The sequence below is a fragment of the Clinocottus analis genome, unplaced genomic scaffold (genome assembly GCF_023055335.1).
Source record: "Clinocottus analis isolate CAN_PGR_092001 unplaced genomic scaffold, fCliAna1.0.p SCAF_38, whole genome shotgun sequence".
In the NCBI taxonomy this organism is placed as follows: domain Eukaryota; kingdom Metazoa; phylum Chordata; class Actinopteri; order Perciformes; family Cottidae; genus Clinocottus; species Clinocottus analis.
In genome coordinates, this window is record NW_027176131.1 from 552,501 (window position 1) to 570,185 (window position 17,685).

The window sequence follows — 17,685 nt, forward strand, 5'->3', positions numbered from 1 at the left end:
ACACACACGCAATGACATGTCAATAGCGGTGAGTTTAGAGAGTGAACGTTAATTGATGTTGGAAAACAACCGTTTGAATTTATCAGCCGTTATTGTCGGTTAGACATCAAAGTAACGGTTACCGCCTTTCTTCCCCGTTACCGTTAAATTAACACCGTCACACCAAATCTGCGTCGACGGACAGGACGTTATAAGGCATTGTGACGTGTTAATGAATGTCTGTCCTGTTATTAACGCGTTTTAAAGCCGTGGTAAAGGTCGTAACGTCACCTGGCGGGGTAGCTCCTGCGCGCGGACGCTGCGGCGCCGACGTGTTCCCGGTGGAGCAGAAAGCCGGCCGTTACCGAGCCGCCCACGAACGCCAGGACCCCGACCTTCCGTTTGGAGGACAGGATTCTGGAGAAGCTGCTGGCCATGTTGTGTTGTTTTTCTGTGTCAAAAACAAATAAAAAGTATTATTCCCACGGTCCGGAGGGAGTGACAGGTGGAGCGATGAGGCGCCTCTGATGGAGCGGGAGCGGGTAACTGGAGCAACGACAAGATGCACGGGGTTACCCAGGGCCGCACCGGAAAAGAGAACCGAGCTTCAAAATAAAAGGGCAAAAGGACCGAGACCGTTACTTTTTTAGTTATTTGTACTTTTCTTTACTTAAACATTTCAATCTACATCATTACATTTATTTGCCAGGTATAATTACTCATTACTTCACAGCTTCGTATATCATCTTGAAGTTGGATAAATTACTGTAAATTAAGATTTTTCACATGAATGCATCAGTGAATAACATACTCCAACAATATCGATTTATGACAGTAACAACAGCACTGTGAGTTTGTACAATGTTGAGTAATAGATAAAATTGTATTAGTTTTTATACATGCACTACTTTGAATTGAGGAAATGCTTTTTACAATATATAACTCGTATTTATAAACCGTCATTAACTTTTGCAGTCTCTATTTTTTTATTCACTTTCTTTATTTCTATACAAACCAAAGATACAAACGAAAACAAACGCTCTGAAATCATCAGTAATCGCTGAGGCTTTTATTATGAAATGTGCTGTATACAGGAAGTCACGCATCTAATTACGTTTACCTTGACGGTGGCGGAGAAACGCGTGATGTGAATACCGCAGGACATCGGTGCGTTGGTGCTGCAGCACCGAAAGGTTTCACCTCACAAACACACGATGCCGTCACGTATTCCTTCTGTTCACCAGGATGGGTTGAGTATTGTTTCTGTATTAAAACATATCACAAGGTTAATTGAGTCATTCGTACAATATAAAAAAAAAAAAAAAAGTGCTGCAACTTCCTCGTCACGATGAGTCACGGCTGTTTGACTTTTCTCAAGGAGAACTCATGTCCAATGATACAGTGCATTTCAATAACGGGCCCACAGGTTCATTATAACCTCTAAGCAACCTTTAGCATCAACAATCTCACATTTCTGATTCTTTATTATTAAAAACATATGTGTACACACCTCAGATCAGTTTTTCCATATATTTTTGGTGACATTAACATTTAATTTGCCTCATTGTCAAAAGAACTTTGAGTTTCACTGAATTAATTTGGCAACAGTCAGCAGGTTTGTGCAGACGGACCAGCTGACAGCGTCCCCTTCAGGCTCTGGTTCCAGGACAGAAGCCGGACTGTTTTCATGCTCGAGTCGTAATCTGTGGATTAAAGAGGGAACAGTGGGCATGAGGCACTGGGACCAAAGTCCACCAGGACTTTCTGCAGAATTAGTTTACAACTCAGAAGATGGGATCATTTTATGAGCAAGATGTCAGGCTGGACTCCAACATTGCTTTACAGAAATACATGCACTGAATTGTTAATGATTAAATAATTAATCTGTTGGTAAAAAAAAAGAAATCGTACAAATTAACAGGAATTCCAATTTAGGTGTAAACCTCTTTAATGCAGTTAGAACCAACAAAGTGTCTGTTGGAGTAAATTTCTAGCCAGTAAATAGTGATAGAATTCAGCGATCACTCGTTTGTAATCTTAATTCCTATGAAACAAATAAATAAAAAAATCCCGATCAGACCATAATCACAAAGCTTATTGGCGGCCAATAAAATGTAATTTCCTGTCATCGTGTCGCGCCTCCTGAAACACACGAGGAGTTTCATATTTCTGGAGAACCGACTTTGAACACGTCGGTGATTAAAAGCTTTTTCTTTTATTTGCTGGCAGCTGATGAACTTTAAGTATAAAAGTCACAGAAGAAGAAAGTCTGACAAAGCAGGAAAACACACTTAACTTAAGAAAACTGATATTTATTCACATAAGACTTTGGCAACATAGGATATTTACAATCTGACTCCATCATGAGGACCTTCCCTTTCACAAAGACAACAATAAATAAACATGAATAGTATTTAGACAACAAACTGAAGACTTGATTGTAAATTAGCTCATTACAATTTCTGGAAAAAACAAGACACAATAATCACCGTCTACAACATCGTAGCGTCACAGCGTGAGGAAACAACATGGCGTCAGAAGTGTTGAACGTCTCAGCAGAACTGCTCAGAACCGGCCCATGACCTCAAGAACAGTCTTGATAAATAAAAGCAAAAAGCCGGCGGTTACATAGGAAACCTCGGTGTGGAGCGTGTCGGCGGCGGCTGAAGGGACGTTCGTGCTCTGCAGAAGCCTCAAAGAGCGGCGCTTTATTTATCAGACGTTTCAAACACTCGGCTGAGGAAAAGCCTGCGAGCCGCTGCTTCAGGGCAGCAGCCGCTTCAGGGCAGCAGCCGCTTCAGGGCAGCAGCCGCTTCAGGGCAGCAGCCGCTTCCGGCTGAAGGTTTTCTCCCCGTTGGAGCGCCGGCTCGGCCGGCTGAAGGCAGCGCCGTCCGCTCGCTCCGCCTTCCTCCCCGATGCGGCTTCACCTGCAGAGTGTCAGGACACAACGAGGATCGTCAGGTAACTTACAGTGACGGGAACGTCAAGTTCATCCTGTAGGTTTTGTTCATTTGCTTGCAAACTGATTGGAATCATATCACTTATTCATGATCAGAAAACATTGAATGACAGTAGTTGTCTAATAACATCTGGAGATTGAAATCCTGCCTTGGATATTGTACAGACGAGAGTATGTGTTGTCACCATGTGGTTAGTTCATTATATTACTACAAACCTTACCTTTAAAAGGTGGCGTCCTCTTCCTAGAAGAACCCGTCTTGCCCTTGAACAGCAGTGGAGAGTGAGTGAGGGCCAAGATCCCACTCGCCGTCACCGACTTCCTCCCCGAGGAGCTGGAAGGAGTCGCTCCTGTCCAAACGCAGAAACATGCGATGACTTTACGGTTTAATTTAAAACTAAATTAAAACTTTTTTTTATGCGAAGAGACCGTTACAATGGAGTCTCTGACTCTAAAAGCATCACAGCTCTACCTGTGAGCACACACTTCCCAGTGGGTTACATCATCAAAGCATCTCACCTGACTTGACTTCTCCAAGTCCGGCGGCCCAGATGACGTCTTCGTCCGCTCTCTGAGGATCAGCGCCGGCCAGCTGCTCCGTCCAGAACAAGTCCTCCACCGGAGAAAGAGGCGACGCGTCGGCTCCGGCTGTGGACGAGCGCTTGGAAGCCAAAGAAAAGCCCGCGGCTCTGCTGTCGGAGGCCTCGTCCTCGACGTCCTGCAGCCTGCTGACCCCGAGCTCCGCTTCCTCCAGCAGCTCCGCCAGAAACGGCTCGCCCTTGGTGCCGCGCTCCTTTCCTCCGCCGACGTGAGCCCTCCTCCGGCGAGGCCAGCTGCTGAAGTTGTCCGGGGTCACCTTCCCGACGCTCTGAGGCGACGGCGTCAGGGGGACGAGGTCCGCCGCCGCCGGAGACGTCCCCCCCCCTGGGGGGCGCGTCGGGGTGTAGGACTGGCAGATGTACGTTTGGACGCTTCCGCCTTTTCCCGGCGTGCTCTTGGCCGGCGTGACGTGAGCGCAGACGGAGGGCGAGACGCAGCCGGGGTCTCTGTGCTTGGAGAACAAAGCCAGCGGGGTGTCCAGCGGAGACGGTTTCACACAAAGCAGAGGGCTCCGGGCTCCCGATTGAGGGCCGCCGTCCGAGGACGACTCACCCGCGTTCGTGGAATCCGCGAGTTTGATTTTGAGCTTGGGAAGCCCCGACGTCTGCATCTCCAACTCAACTTGGTACGTCACAGGAGTCGGGGTCGCCGGGCCCTTTTGTCGAGGCCTCGCTTGGCCTCTGGGCGTGGAAAGGCGAGGGGCTTCATTCCCGTACCCCAGACGAGCGGCCGCCTCCCTCTGCTGGCGGTCGGGGGTCTGCCGGAAGCCGTAGACCCGGCCCGGCGGCGCCGCGAGGGGTTTAGGAGAGGCAGGAAGCGGCGAGAAATCCTCACTGGACTTTGAGGGCTTCCGCGAAAAGCTAATGTTCATCTTGATACCGCCGCTGAACTGCGTCTTCACCACCGCGGCGTCCACGATGTCCGTGCTCTCGTCGTCTGTGGACGCCGAGTTGAAACACAAAGAGTCCAGTTTCTGCGAGTCCGTGTGGGAGCTGGAGTCCCTGTCAGAGGCTCGTACCGCCTCGTTCAAAACCGACTGCACGCTCTTTCCAACGAGGTCACAGTTCTGATCAGGTTCTCTGTTGGAAACGTTCTCAGTAGACCTGCATCTCAGGTCCCGCCCTGTGGTTTCAGCACCTTGAGCTGGTCTGGATCTCGTCAGGGACTCGGCTGGAGAGTTCACTGAAGGGTCTGATCGTCCTGGAGGAGCGTTCCACCCCGCTGGTGTGAATGCCGACTCACATGGGGATGCCGGGTCTGAACCTTTGCCCGGAGTTCGTCCAGAGCGAGTCACCATCGTGTGAGAAGGACTCGGGGTCCTGCAGCGAGTCGGTGGGCGGGTGTTAGGAGAGAGGCGGCGGGCCGGAGGTGGTGTGCAGAGCGGAGGAAGTCTTTCCAGCAGGCCGCCCGCGTCGTCTTCTTCAGACGACCTCGGGTTCTTTTCACATGAGGAAAGGACATCCTCAGGAACGCGTACCAGGCTCACTTGACACGTCTTATTGTCCGGGCTTTGGAAAATGTCTCTCTTCGTGTTTGCAGCTCTCACAGGCGTCCTGAGCTTGTCGGGTGTTTTCAGCAGTCCGGGCGGCGAGCGGGACGGCGAGCGGGACGGCGAGCGGGACGGCGAGCGGGACGGCGAGCGGGACGGCGTACGAGGAGACGCCGGCACTTTGAAAGGATCGCTGCTCCTCTGACGGGACGGAGACCACGTGACGCTCTTCTTTGGCGTCAGACTGCTGAGGAAAAGCAACCCGGAAAGAGAGTCCACCTTGATGGGAGTCCTGAGGATGCCCTTCAGAGGACTCCTGAAGGGGCTCTGTACTGCAGGGCTCTGTGCTGCAGGGCTCTGTGCTGCAGGGCTCTGTGCTGCAGGGCTCTGTGCTGCAGGGCTCTGTGCTGCAGGGCTCTGTGCTGCAGGGCTCTGTGCTGCAGGGCTCTGTGCTGCAGGGCTCTGTGCTGCAGGGCTCTGCTTGGTGGGCGTCTGCAACACCAGACTCTGTCTGGCTGGAGACCTGAAAGGACTTCCTCTCAGAGACTTAGCAAGTTCACGAGAGCCGCCTGCTGCAGGGCTCCGTGCTGCAGGGCTCCGTGCTGCAGGGCTCCGTGCTGCAGGGCAAACATGCTTCCTTAACGGCGGCGGCGTCTTGGGGGTCCTGGGTGTGGTGATATCGTGCGTGCATCTCCCTCGAGTGCCGGGTGACCGTGTTGGAGTTTTATTTGGACTCTGAAACAAAAAAACAAACATGTAATGACTTTTAATAACTAGATTTGTTTGGGCAGCGCAAACTAGCGTTCATTATGATAACCCAACAGAAATCAAACTGACGCCTTTATGAAATGTATGAGAAGTGCAAGACAACATTTACATGGAAATATATTTTAAAGACATGAGACCAATATGAAAATGAAAAGATGCTTCAGCCATTTTGAAAAAACACATCAGTGTGCCCTTTAATCTAATTTTTCGGGTAATTGTTGCGCAACAACATATTTCCTGTCGTGGCACTTACTTACAGCCGTAAAGCATCTTTAGGTCGATCTCAGGGTCAAGCGTCCAGATACCAGAACAAAAAGTCTTACGCAGATTGTTATACGGGTACTAATTGTGTGTTTATTTTTGAGGTGTTGATGCTACGTGTCACTGGGTTACATCAGTCAATACCTTAAAGACATCGAGTACAGGTAAAAATAACTGACCTCAAAGACACTCGAGTCTGTGGACCGCCGCGGCCTGCTGGGACGACGGGGCGAGGCGGCGGCTCCAAAGAGAAGACGCATGGGGGATCGGACCGCTTTCACGTTAACGTCGCCGGCTTTGCCGTCGCTGAGCGAGAGCTGGGACGCAGAGAGAGCGCGGTCCAGGTTACGGGAGCGAGGCTGCGAGCTCGAGTAGAAGACGGTCGGGTGGCGTCGAGCAAACGCCTCGATCCTCGGGCTCCTCCTCAGGTCTGGAGGCACAGAGAGACTTTGAGTGAGGGACGGATTGAGGGAAGAGGATCAACACGACGAGTCAAGTGAGCCTCTTTCAAACTAGATTCTGTTCATGTCAATATTTAAATCAATACACATCAACAACAAAAAGTCCCCAGACTTCTGCTGGGTTTGAATCCCTGATCATTTTCTTAATGTCAAAGGACTACACATGCTTTTGTTGTGGACTTTAACACAAGACAAATCCAGACTTTAAAGTGGTTCAAACCAGCAGGAGACTTTGATGTAAACAGAATACCGTCTGCAGGTTTCACTGGCGACTCCTCCACAATGCACTGCTCCGTTGGGAGGGAGCTTCTGGGAAGGAAACACAACAGAGAACATCTTCACTTTGTGGGTCATAAAATACAGACGTTTCTCTGGAAGCTTGAGGAAAAGCCTCAACACTTCTCACGGTGCTGCAGCGTACCGTCCCATCCTCTGTCTGTACAGCAGGCGGCTGGACACCTGCTTGTGGTGAGGCGTGTCACACACCTTCTTCGTTAGGAGTCTGTGCCGCTCTGAAAGAAAGAATTAACAACAGTTACGTGTCAGGAGGATCTGGTGTGGAGGAGGACCAAAACGCAGAAGCAACAGTTCAAAGTAAACATGTTTTATAACAAAACTCAGAAGAGGCTTCAAGAACAGGAGTCCAAGAACTAAAACAGGCAGAGGAACGAACAGCTAACAGCTAACAGCTAACAGGCATCTAGACGGGAGATCTAACAGGAAGCACGCAGGAACAAACAGGACGATCCAACAAGGAGACAGGAGACAAAGTTTAAATACAAAGGGAAGGTAATGAGGCACAGGTGAAGGGAACACAGAATCACAGGGACAGGAAGTGCAGCGGACACAGAGGACGCACACGACCAGGACTTCACAATAAAACAGGAAACAAGACAAATGAACATCGTGACAGTAACTAAACGCTTGGAGGTCATAAACTCTACTGAACTTAAGTCTTATGGTCAGACAACAGGTTACGGGTTAAAAGGCTCAACAACAGGTTAAAAGGTTCAACAACAGGTTAAAAGGCTCAACAACAGGTTAAAAGGCTCAACAACAGGTTAAAAGGCTCAACAACAGGTTAAAAGGCTCAACAACAGGTTAAAAGGCTCAACAACAGGTTAAAAGGCTCAACAACAGGTTTAAAGGCTCAACAACAGGTTAAAAGGTTCAACAACAGGTTTAAAGGCTCAACAACAGGTTAAAAGGCTCAACAACAGGTTAAAAGGCTCAACAACAGGTTAAAAGGCTCAACAACAGGTTAAAAGGTTCAACAACAGGTTAAAAGGCTCAACAACAGGTTAAAAGGCTCAACAACAGGTTTAAAGGTTCAACAACAGGTTTAAAGGTTCAACAACAGGTTAAAAGGCTCAACAACAGGTTAAAAGGCTCAATAACAGGTTAAAAGGCTCAATAACAGGTTAAAAGGCTCAATAACAGGTTAAAAGGCTCAATAACAGGTTAAAAGGTTCAATAACAGGTTAAAAGGCTCAATAACAGGTTAAAAGGTTCAATAACAGGTTAAAAGGCTCAATAACAGGTTAAAAGGCTCAATAACAGGTTAAAAGGCTCAATAACAGATTAAAAGGTTCAATAACAGGTTAAAAGGCTCAATAACAGGTTAAAAGGTTCAATAACAGGTTAAAAGGCTCAATAACAGGTTAAAAGGCTCAATAACAGGTTAAAAGGCTCAATAACAGGTTAAAAGGCTCAATAACAGATTAAAAGGCTCAATAACAGGTTAAAAGGCTCAATAACAGGTTAAAAGGCTCAATAACAGATTAAAAGGTTCTCAGGCGCTGCAGATAAAAAAGGTCAGCGTTCATTCAAATCAATTAATCTGCAATAATCAATCGTCTACCTTCAGATTCCAGCGATCTCTTGCGTTTCAGGCCTTCCACAGCAGACACAGACCGGCTCCTCGGCATCTTGGCTTTCTTGGAGGGTGAAACCATCTCTTGGTTGAACAGGTTCCTCCTCACCTTCGTCACCTCTGTGGACAGTCAGAACATGTCTGGATGGAGGAGCATCTCAACAAACAGAGCCAGCGTGAAAAGAGGACGCAGAGAGTTTCTAGTGATCTTATCCAGAAAGACAGGGTTCAGGGTTGAGCGGCTGTGTTCCAGTCAGAAGAGGACGTACCTTGTGTCTCTTGTTTCTGAGGTCTGGGTTGTGGCTCTGCAACAGGTTTCTGTAGAACAACAAAGACCAACAACTTTGACTTGAACTAAGAAAAACACAATAAAGCAGATGAAAGGCTAAAATAACCAAGAAAAGATTTTGTAAATGTCCTCTTCGGTGTTATTAGGACAACCCAACACAATAAAACCCAATAACTGGAGGCGTTATGAAAATACTAGTTGCTCAATATCAGCACTGATTCATCGTCTGTGGTCCTCTTACGGCTCTGGAAGTCTTTTTGGGGATCTCTATTTGGCGAAGACTCTGTGAGGATTCAGTCATGCTGCGGTGTCGAGTCAGCATCCCACTCCTTTAAACCACGAGAGCAGAGAACCTTTAACATTGATTCATCGGACCATACATGCATCTCGTGTCCAGTGAAATTCAAAGAACAGTAGAATCATCCTTATTGAAACGCCTCACCTCCTCTTGCTGGCGGAGCGCGTTCGCAGCTCCTGCAGGCGATCGCCGCCGCCCGCCGCGCTGAGAGCCGACAGAGGAGGCGAGGAGGCCGAAGAGGAGGCGCTGTCCTTGGCCACCGACTCGTCGCTGAAGAAGTCGGCAGGCAGCGCCGCCGCCAGCGCATCGGGCAGCTGCGTGCCCAGACTGTGGTAGACGTCGGCCAGCACTCTGGGGATGGAGGCCAGGAAGCTGCCGCGACACAAAGACCGATGTTTGAGTCTGACTATGGAGGAGAAGCTCACCTCGCCGTTAACATTCAAGGCTCTGATGCTTGATGATGACAATCTCTGGCAATCCAAAAAGTAAAAGTGTGAAATAAAAGAAGAGGAAACTATGAATGAATGTGTATCTAAATATATATTGACTCTTAATGTCCTCAAGACAAATCAGCGAGACGTTCTATACTTGTTTTCTCGCGAGAGGATATCAAGAATACTACGAGGTATTTCATCTTCTCCTCACTCATCTGGGTGCAAACAAACACACGAACCCTGGGAGAACGTCATCACTGAGGAACCTCGCCAGGCTCACGGGGTCTTTAGTCAGGGAGATGATGCGCAGCATCTCAGCCACCTGAGGAGCAGAAGAGGAAGAGTTCACTTTAAAAAGGCAGAAACTTTGCTGGTCAAAATGTGTTCAGGCTCTTAATAAAAACACATTCAATGTGGGGATATTTCAATACAATCGGATATCTGATATTTTGTGACGTTAAGGTAGACAATCAATTAAATAAATTAAAAGAAGATGAACAATAACAACCAGACAGAGGAGCACCTTTTCCCCTTCAGTATATCTTAGAAAATAAAGACTAAAGTACATTCTCTGTATCCAGAGTTACTCCTCTGCTCTTTGTGATTGTATAAAAAAGATCGCACTGCATGAATGACTCGACGCGTCTTCACCTCCTCCGTCTTCTGATCAACATCCAGCGAGCCACACGGCTCCGTGGAGGAAAGCCTGCACAACTCCAACCTCAGCAGAGCCTGGATCTTGCACCTGGAGGACACAACCTGTGTTACTGACGCATAAAACTACTGATTTGACTTTGGTTTATGGAGGAGGGAGCACACGGTTATCTGCAGTGACCAGCCACAAACAGGCAAAGATCTTTCACATCTCGGAGGCCGCCGGTAGGACCACAGACCGTTTACTGACTAAAGACGAGAGAACACACAGACGGTACGAAGCACTCACTCTCTGACTTTGCTATCGACGTCAGCAGCCGAGCCGTAGAGCTGCCGGATCGATCTGCTGGACTTGAGAAGATGCTGCTGGACCAACAGGGAGGTCTTTACCTGCATAGAAGGAATCACACTTTAGGAATGCGAAAGAAAAAACTGTTCAATGGGACTTGCATGATCTCATGTGATGCACTAAAAGCTTTCATTATCCGGGCAACAGACGCTCCTGTGTTTCAAACAGCTGAACAGACGATTACTTCTTCAGGTCCAGCCGGCGACCGTATTATATTCATTTTGGAGTAAAAACATATAGTTTCATTAAGAAGGTGAATTATTTTGTAACCGGTAGAGAAACATGCCGATCTGTTTGCATCAGTCCGTTTGTGAGTCCACAGCTTCACGATGGAGCACTGAGCTTTACTCATGCTGCTCCAGGGTTCATACACGCCACACAGGTCCACATTTAAATTGACCTTTTTTATGTGAAACCAATATATAGGCATTCAGCTCAATGTTGGGCCACTTTTCAGTAACCAGTGTCGCATCAAAGCTCGGCAGAATCAGCAAGTTAAAGTGTGTGGATGAAGCGTTAACTTGTTAAAGTTTACTTTGGCTCTATCTTTCGTTAAATTACTACTCCACCCCCAGCTACATCTTTCTCCCCTCACTGTCGGCTGCGCCATGTCTTTGGGGTAAGCTGTTTTAAAAGAAGCATTGTTTACATTTCTTCCACTGGGAATCTAAAGAAAACCACAATCTTGCATCAGAAGCATCCGTCAGTCCAGAGCAAAGTGATGATAACCAGTCTGCTGCACGATGAAAGGGGGTCAGGTCATAATCTTGAAGTACATTTAAAGCCGCTTGTGTCTCACCTGCAGGTCCGAGTCGGTCATGAGGAAAGTCTTCACAGCAAACAGGAGCTGCTGGACGCCAGTGACGAGGGACAAGTCTCTCTCTGCCACCGTCTTCTCATAACTGCCCTTGAGGTGCGACAGCAGCTCGGCCTCACTACTGAAACCTGGTTGAAGGGAGGAGACGCTTTACATCAGAAACCGACTGACTTTGACACTTTGGGTAATTTGCTTTGAGGCTTTGTGTTGGCGGGATCCTCACTGATGCTGCTGGTTCCTCCAGACTGACTCCTGTCGCTCGACCGTCTCTTCCCGTGTCTGACGTCTCTTCCCTCGGCCTGGTTCTGGTTCTTTTGGGCTTTGACATTCAGACGCGCCACGTTCAGCATCTGGAGGGAGCGGCTCATTGTCTTCATCTTCTGTTTCACCGGCGTGCGCTGGGCGCCACCTGAAGATCAACGCGGGAAATGATGAGATCCACATTTTGTGCTGAAATCCATCGTGATAAAATCTCAAGAAAATATTGGAAACTAAACACTTTCATGTTACTTGACACGATAACTGTCCCAATAATCTAACTTTAACTCAAATTCCTCAAGGATCCTGGAATATGCATAACATGTTCTCACGTTTCTTGCCCCTCTTGGCCTCTGTGCACCGGGAGGTTTGGTAGAGTTCAGCCAGAGCGCCGAGCAGCTCCTGCTGAAGGAGCGGCAGCTGCTCCTCCGCTCTCGGCTCCGGCGCCGCGTCCAGCAACCTGCTCAGCAACGAGAGCAAAACACAGGACCATACGTCACTTTCTACGCCACGATCGAGTTGCCTTTAATCTGCCTTTGATTATTGTTGTTTGAAACTTAACACAAATTATTGCTTCAAAAGTGTCCTGTACAAACTCTAAATAAAACTGAATTCTTACCTCATTGACTCCATTAAATGGGAACTCACTCCTGACTGGTCCGACTGAGGGAACCAGCTCTCCAACACGCCCAATGGCAGCGAGTTACGGCTGACTTCCTGTTGAGCCCAGTCAGGAACCTGATGGTGCTGTGGTTGGTCTGAGGAATGTTTAAAAAACAGCAATCAACAGCTAGCAATACACCTATTGCTAATAAAAAACATATACGCATTGAATAGTTTTGATGTCTCTAATGTTTGCAATTTCAAATATGCATTTACATAGATTAGGAACTGAAAAAAACAAACAGACAGACGATTGCTTTTACATATGAAAAAGAAAGGAATATTTGACCATCCTGTTCACGTGTAGTAAAAGGAACTAATGGCTGGTTAACTTAACAGCTGTCACTATTTTTAGTGACATAAACGTGTGTTTTTCAAAACCCTGATAAATATACGCAGAATTGCTTCCAAAGATATCCGTTTGACGCTTTGCAACCTGAATATTAAATACTATTCTATCCTCACCATCGACCGTGTCCTCTTCCTCCTCCATGATGTCATACACGACTCCCAGAACACTGCTCACAATGTCTGGCAGTTCAGCCGAGGTCTCTGCAGCAGCAGGGCCGACGCTTCTGCTGGACGGGAGCTGAGCGACTCCAGACTGGAGGACGGTGAGCAGAGCGGTCGAGTGCGACACGGGCGAGAGGACCGCCGAGCACAGCAGGCCGCCGTCATTCACCTCAGACAGCTGAGCAGAACAAGCACAAGGCGAGGGAAAGCAGGTTAGGGTTAATGGAGGGCCCCCCCATCCCTACTCTGCCTCTGATTGGCCGAGGAAACAAGATGCGCGTGTATGTGAAACCGCAGCCTGTGCTCTTTAAGCAACACTAGAGCCTTAAAACATCGCATTGATTCAACACATAGAGATCCATTGACAATTATTTTGTCATGAAAATTGCTTCGGTGCCTGAGAAGTCCAGCAAAGACCAGAAATCCCACTACCCCACCTGTCTCTCACCTGGCGCTAGTGCTGACCCATGAAACTTATTTTCATCGTCAAGTCTGAAAGAATCTTTAAGACATGTTATTTTGGGATGGTTCCTGAAACCCGGTATTAAAGACTGTGGTCTAGACGGCAAGTTGTTGCCGTCTAGGTTTTGTCTATGGAGCACCTGTGACGTCATTTTATTACCAATAAACGGCTAATATGCAAACTACATTTATATATTCATACCAAGCCACATCATCGCATATCTCATGTTTTCCTCGTATTGTTTGGGCCTCACTGGCCCTTGTGGAAAGACAGCACTGTTGTGTTTGGACGTCTCACCATGTGCAGCGCGTGAGAAGACAGCTGCATTAAGAGACGCTGGAAGGCAGCAGCTGCTCCCCGGTCCGTGCTGCTGGAGCACTGGAGCAGCCATGACTCTGTGCACGTCTGTGCGAGTGAGGAGTCGTCCCAGTTCTGCAGCACTGCTTTCAGACGCACTTCCACCGACTCTGGGAGAAGCCTCTGTCCTCGAAACACTGGCTCAACCATGATGCCGCAGGTCTGCGTCGTGTCACCTGGGCGGGGGAAGAAGAACACAACACACCTAAATTAGGTTTATTCTCAACTACATTTAAAGTGCTTGATTGCCCTTTCCTGTCACATACATCTCAAATAAATTATGCTAACGTTTGGTGCATGTTCAGATTTAGCTGCCTTTATGATCTTGACTTGTACTTTTAGACATAATTGTGACACTTTTTGTGTCCGTTGAAGAAATCTGCATTTGTTTTGCACAGGGAAATAAATATTTTTCAATACTTTTAAGAGCTGCCATATTCTGCATGTTTGAGTCCTAACAGATGAAGATAAGAGTTCACTTCCATGTTACTAACCTTGCTCCCACCGCAGCACGCCGCCTACAGCAGGAAAGGCTAAGCGGTGCTGACTTTCAGAAGACAACAGGAATCCAATGTTGGACTTGAAGGCAAACGTCTGTCTCCTGACGCCTGCGTCTGGACTGTGACCGGAGCAGAGGTTCAGCAGAGCGGCCACGGGGATCACTCTGCCGCCCAGCAGAGCGAGCACCTCAGACAGCTTGTCAAAGCTCAGGTGATCCTCACAACTCATGACCTGCAGAAAGACAAAATAATCAAAGTTACTGAAGTCTGAAGGGATTTGTCTTTAACAGCCTCTTTGGATTGACGCTTTTCTATGATTTACAATGACTATTTGGTTAATGTCTTGATCATGCGGGTTTTAAAACAGCTTCAAATCGGTTTGCTCATTGGGTGTTTTGCGATAAAGAGTCAACAAATCTCCCATAGGTGCTTAAGAGTTGAGATTTGAGGAGATTAAAGGCCAAAGCATATACTTAAATTGGCACTCATTTCCATCTCAGCAGGCCAAAATAAATTATTTATTTGCTTGAGAACATTTGCATTCAATGGATGTATTTATTAAATGTTGATTTATGAACTTCTACGTCTGCATTAGCGACATGAAAACAGTGAGTGACACTTACCTGCTTAACTACTGTGTTTGCAATATTAACATTACCACAACTCACAAAATAGTATTGGAAAGCAACGCTCTTCATATAGAAATCATTTGTTTTCTAAGTTATACATGTTGTGATTTTAGATTTTGTTTCAATTGCTTAGCCATTTTTTGAGGGTGCATTACAGTAATATTCTCGACTCACCTGGACATGAGCTCTGCTGTCAATCCAGTGCAGCACGACCTGTCGCTGAATCAGCATGTCGTGAAGGATTCTGGGTATTATGTGCTCCGTCACATCTGTCGGCAGGTCACGGTCCCCCAAAGAAAGGTAGTCCACGAGCTGCGTCCTGGACCGTGGACACTCGGACACGACAAACACCACATTCCTCCCGTGGGCCGAGACGTCCTCCTCCTCCTGCGGCGCGCTGGGCTTTCCAACGCGGCTCGACCTCCGCGGCCTCAGGGACGGCTTCGTGGGGGACGTGATGTCGGGTCGGTCCCACTGGAAGTCCAGCAGGGTCTCTTTGAGGGCCGTCTGAACGGAGGCGGACTGGTTGCCTTGCTGCTTCTGCTGCGGACACGGCTTATCCTTCGGGTCAAACTTGGCTTCAAACTCGACTTCAAAGTCCTCGAAAGTTTTGTGGCGAAGCTCCTTGAAGTCCGATCCCCGCGACAGGAGGCTCGCATTGCGGCCAGTTTGGGACTGGAAGAATTTATAACCCCAGCGAATCTTGTCAAACCCGTACTTGTAGCCGAAATGCAGCAGAGTTTGTAGGATTCCCCGTTTCACGAGATGAGTGTTGGCACCCGGTGGATCTTCATGATCCACATCGACAACAAAAACCAAGTTGTGTAGAGCCATAAGGTCAACTGCAGCGTCCCCAACGACTGGGTTCAAGGACCTCAACTCAACGATAAGCCATGAACACAGGGCAGCCTGGCTCAAATGTCCGCAGTTATATCCTTGTGTGTGGGCACAGTGACGCAATTCACAGCTGCCGACTAAGGACACTTCATGTTTCGGTCCTGCTAACGCCAGCTAGCGTTAGCTAGCGAGACTTAAGTTTACGTGATTACAAATTAGCTTCGACTAGCGTGACATGTGTAGAAACAACATGGCGCCTAAGGGAGAAAATACGACCAGAAGTATTTAGATATACAAACTTGCTTAAAGTTTCAGTGTTGCGTTGCATCTTTACCTTAACTCGTCCATATTCGCCATTTTCTTGTTGTCGTCTGTAACTTAACCGTTCGCGCTACTCGAACGGGAGCCCGCCCCCTCGCTGTGATTGGTTACATCCCGCAATGACAACAATCTCATTGGTTACGAAGTAAACCGTTCACTGTCCGGCGATTCGCCCTGAATCTCTTGTTAACTTTATATTGGGCAAATGTGCCGTCAATCAAATGTATAACAATAGATACGCTCGCATTTAACTTTTAAAAACTAAGGGTACGCGTTGGTCATGAATTATGTAGAGTTGCATAATGTGAGGGGTAACTTGATTAACTGAACTTTTAATAACAAGTGGTTAGGTATGTAATATATAAATACAGTTATGTACTTAATGTTATCTACTGTACAGCATTGTGTAATACTACTACTGTAATACCTATCAGCCTTTAATTTTTTTTAAGTACGCTACATAAATAGATGGATTACAACTTCTGCACAGAGACATAACAAGTTTGAATATTAATACAATATAATATTTTAGGACTAGGAGAATCAAGCAGTTGCAATAAAGTATAGGGAAGAATTAAGTCCCCCTCCCCAAAAAGTGCAATGCTCACTTTGTCTCTGCTGCTTGATCTGTGAAGGTTTACAGGGAAGCGACAATACAAATGAGCACTGGCATTAGACCTTTTTCTTTCCTCTCATGTTGGTCCACAGATGATTATTCACTTGCTCTGCTGTGCCAAGTAAAGCAGTGAGCATGAGCGCTCTGGCATCCTCAACTATTCTCTCTCACTGCCTAAAAAGGAAGGAAAAAACCTTCTCATTCAGAGTAACATTTGGCTTAGATTTAGCTCCGGGTCTTCTCACAGGTTTTTGAATGTTCCTTCAATTTATTCAAGCAAAGTACGACGCTCTGACTGCAGACTAGAAAAAGCCCAATGATGTCCTCAGTGTGTCGTTGGTTTCTTTCAATTCAATGACTACACATATGTAAGCGTAAATTATACTGTATATGACATTTTGAGAGTAGACAATAAGAATGTATGCAAGATAATAAACCATAATAAAAGCTTTGGGCTAAACCCTTGACACTGGGTATATCATCCTAACGCACATGGAGCTTCTCTGTCTAAAGATCCTCTTCCCGCGTCTCCTCCGGGCTGGAGGGCAAATCAGAAGAAAAGAAAGATTTAAGGAACTAGAGCACCAGGAGAGGAAGTATGTGGGTCACCTTCTGTTTTGCATCCGTAATCACATCTTTTCTGCAGCAGCAGGGGGAGACGAAGAGCTTAGAAAAAGCTTTTGAAATGGAGAGCGAGATGAAAGGAGCACGCTGGATGTTCCAGACTCCCACCAGGATGCTTTGAGGAGAATGCTGTTGCACAAATATTGTCTGCTACATATGACGCTGCTGCTATATCTCATGGAGGGAGGGTGCTGCCTGCAGCCGGCTCTCAGGGCTCCATCGTGGGATCTCCCTTCAGGGCTAAGATCCAGGGCTCCAGCGCCCTCTGAACCCACAGAGGAGCTTTCCTCTTGGCTTCATGTTCTGGCAGGAGAGTATGAGTGAGTGACTTCTGCAAGCAAGACATGTTTAAAGTGGCAGATAACACCGACGTGTCTCTCCAGAGTCAGTAAACCCTCACACGGTTCACCGAGTGGTCCAAATCAATGCATTCAACCTCCATCTGGCTGCGTACGTTGTGTCCAGTGAGGGCACAAAGGGCTTCTTGTGCTCTCAGCTGCTGAGCGAGGATGCGAGGGAGCAAGGATGCGAGGGAGCGGTGTCCTCTGCTCCTCCTGATGCTGATGGTAGAAAGATAGTCATGAATATAACTCTGGTTCTATGAGACCAAGCAAACTCTTGCTAAAACCAATGTTTTTGCTTTAATTTGCTGAAAGGTAGCTGTAATCCACAG

At 47.4% G+C, this 17,685-nt stretch overlaps 2 protein-coding genes across 3 annotated transcripts in view; both read right to left on the bottom strand.

Moving 5' to 3' along the window:
- The window catches only part of LOC137799729 (creatine kinase U-type, mitochondrial-like), a 10,593-nt gene extending 10,058 nt beyond the window's left edge, over positions 1-535 (bottom strand). Inside the window, exon 1 of one of the 2 annotated variants that reach the window (XR_011079441.1) lies at positions 271-535. Coding sequence is in view for 1 of the 2 variants with exons in the window: in XM_068596536.1 (XP_068452637.1) it covers positions 271-416 (146 nt within the window). In the remaining variant the exon portion in view is untranslated. The remainder of the gene's footprint in view (positions 1-270) is intronic. The other variant, XM_068596536.1, reaches the window with a different exon arrangement.
- A 1,735-nt stretch (positions 536-2,270) lies between these two features.
- ticrr (TopBP1-interacting, checkpoint, and replication regulator) lies at positions 2,271-15,835 on the bottom strand. The gene is made up of 22 exons (XM_068596569.1): positions 15,786-15,835; positions 14,789-15,708; positions 13,980-14,217; positions 13,426-13,661; positions 12,618-12,843; positions 12,109-12,247; positions 11,822-11,949; positions 11,455-11,640; positions 11,214-11,359; positions 10,355-10,455; positions 10,063-10,156; positions 9,651-9,733; positions 9,122-9,349; positions 8,921-9,008; positions 8,660-8,708; positions 8,379-8,510; positions 6,939-7,029; positions 6,768-6,826; positions 6,236-6,486; positions 3,458-5,762; positions 3,160-3,288; positions 2,271-2,906 (listed from the first exon to the last, which is right to left on the bottom strand). The coding sequence occupies exons 2-22, from the start codon at positions 15,446-15,448 to the stop codon at positions 2,794-2,796; spliced, it is 5,682 nt and encodes a 1,893-aa protein (XP_068452670.1). The 5' UTR covers positions 15,449-15,708; positions 15,786-15,835; the 3' UTR covers positions 2,271-2,793.
- Between the last annotated feature and the right edge of the window lie 1,850 nt (positions 15,836-17,685).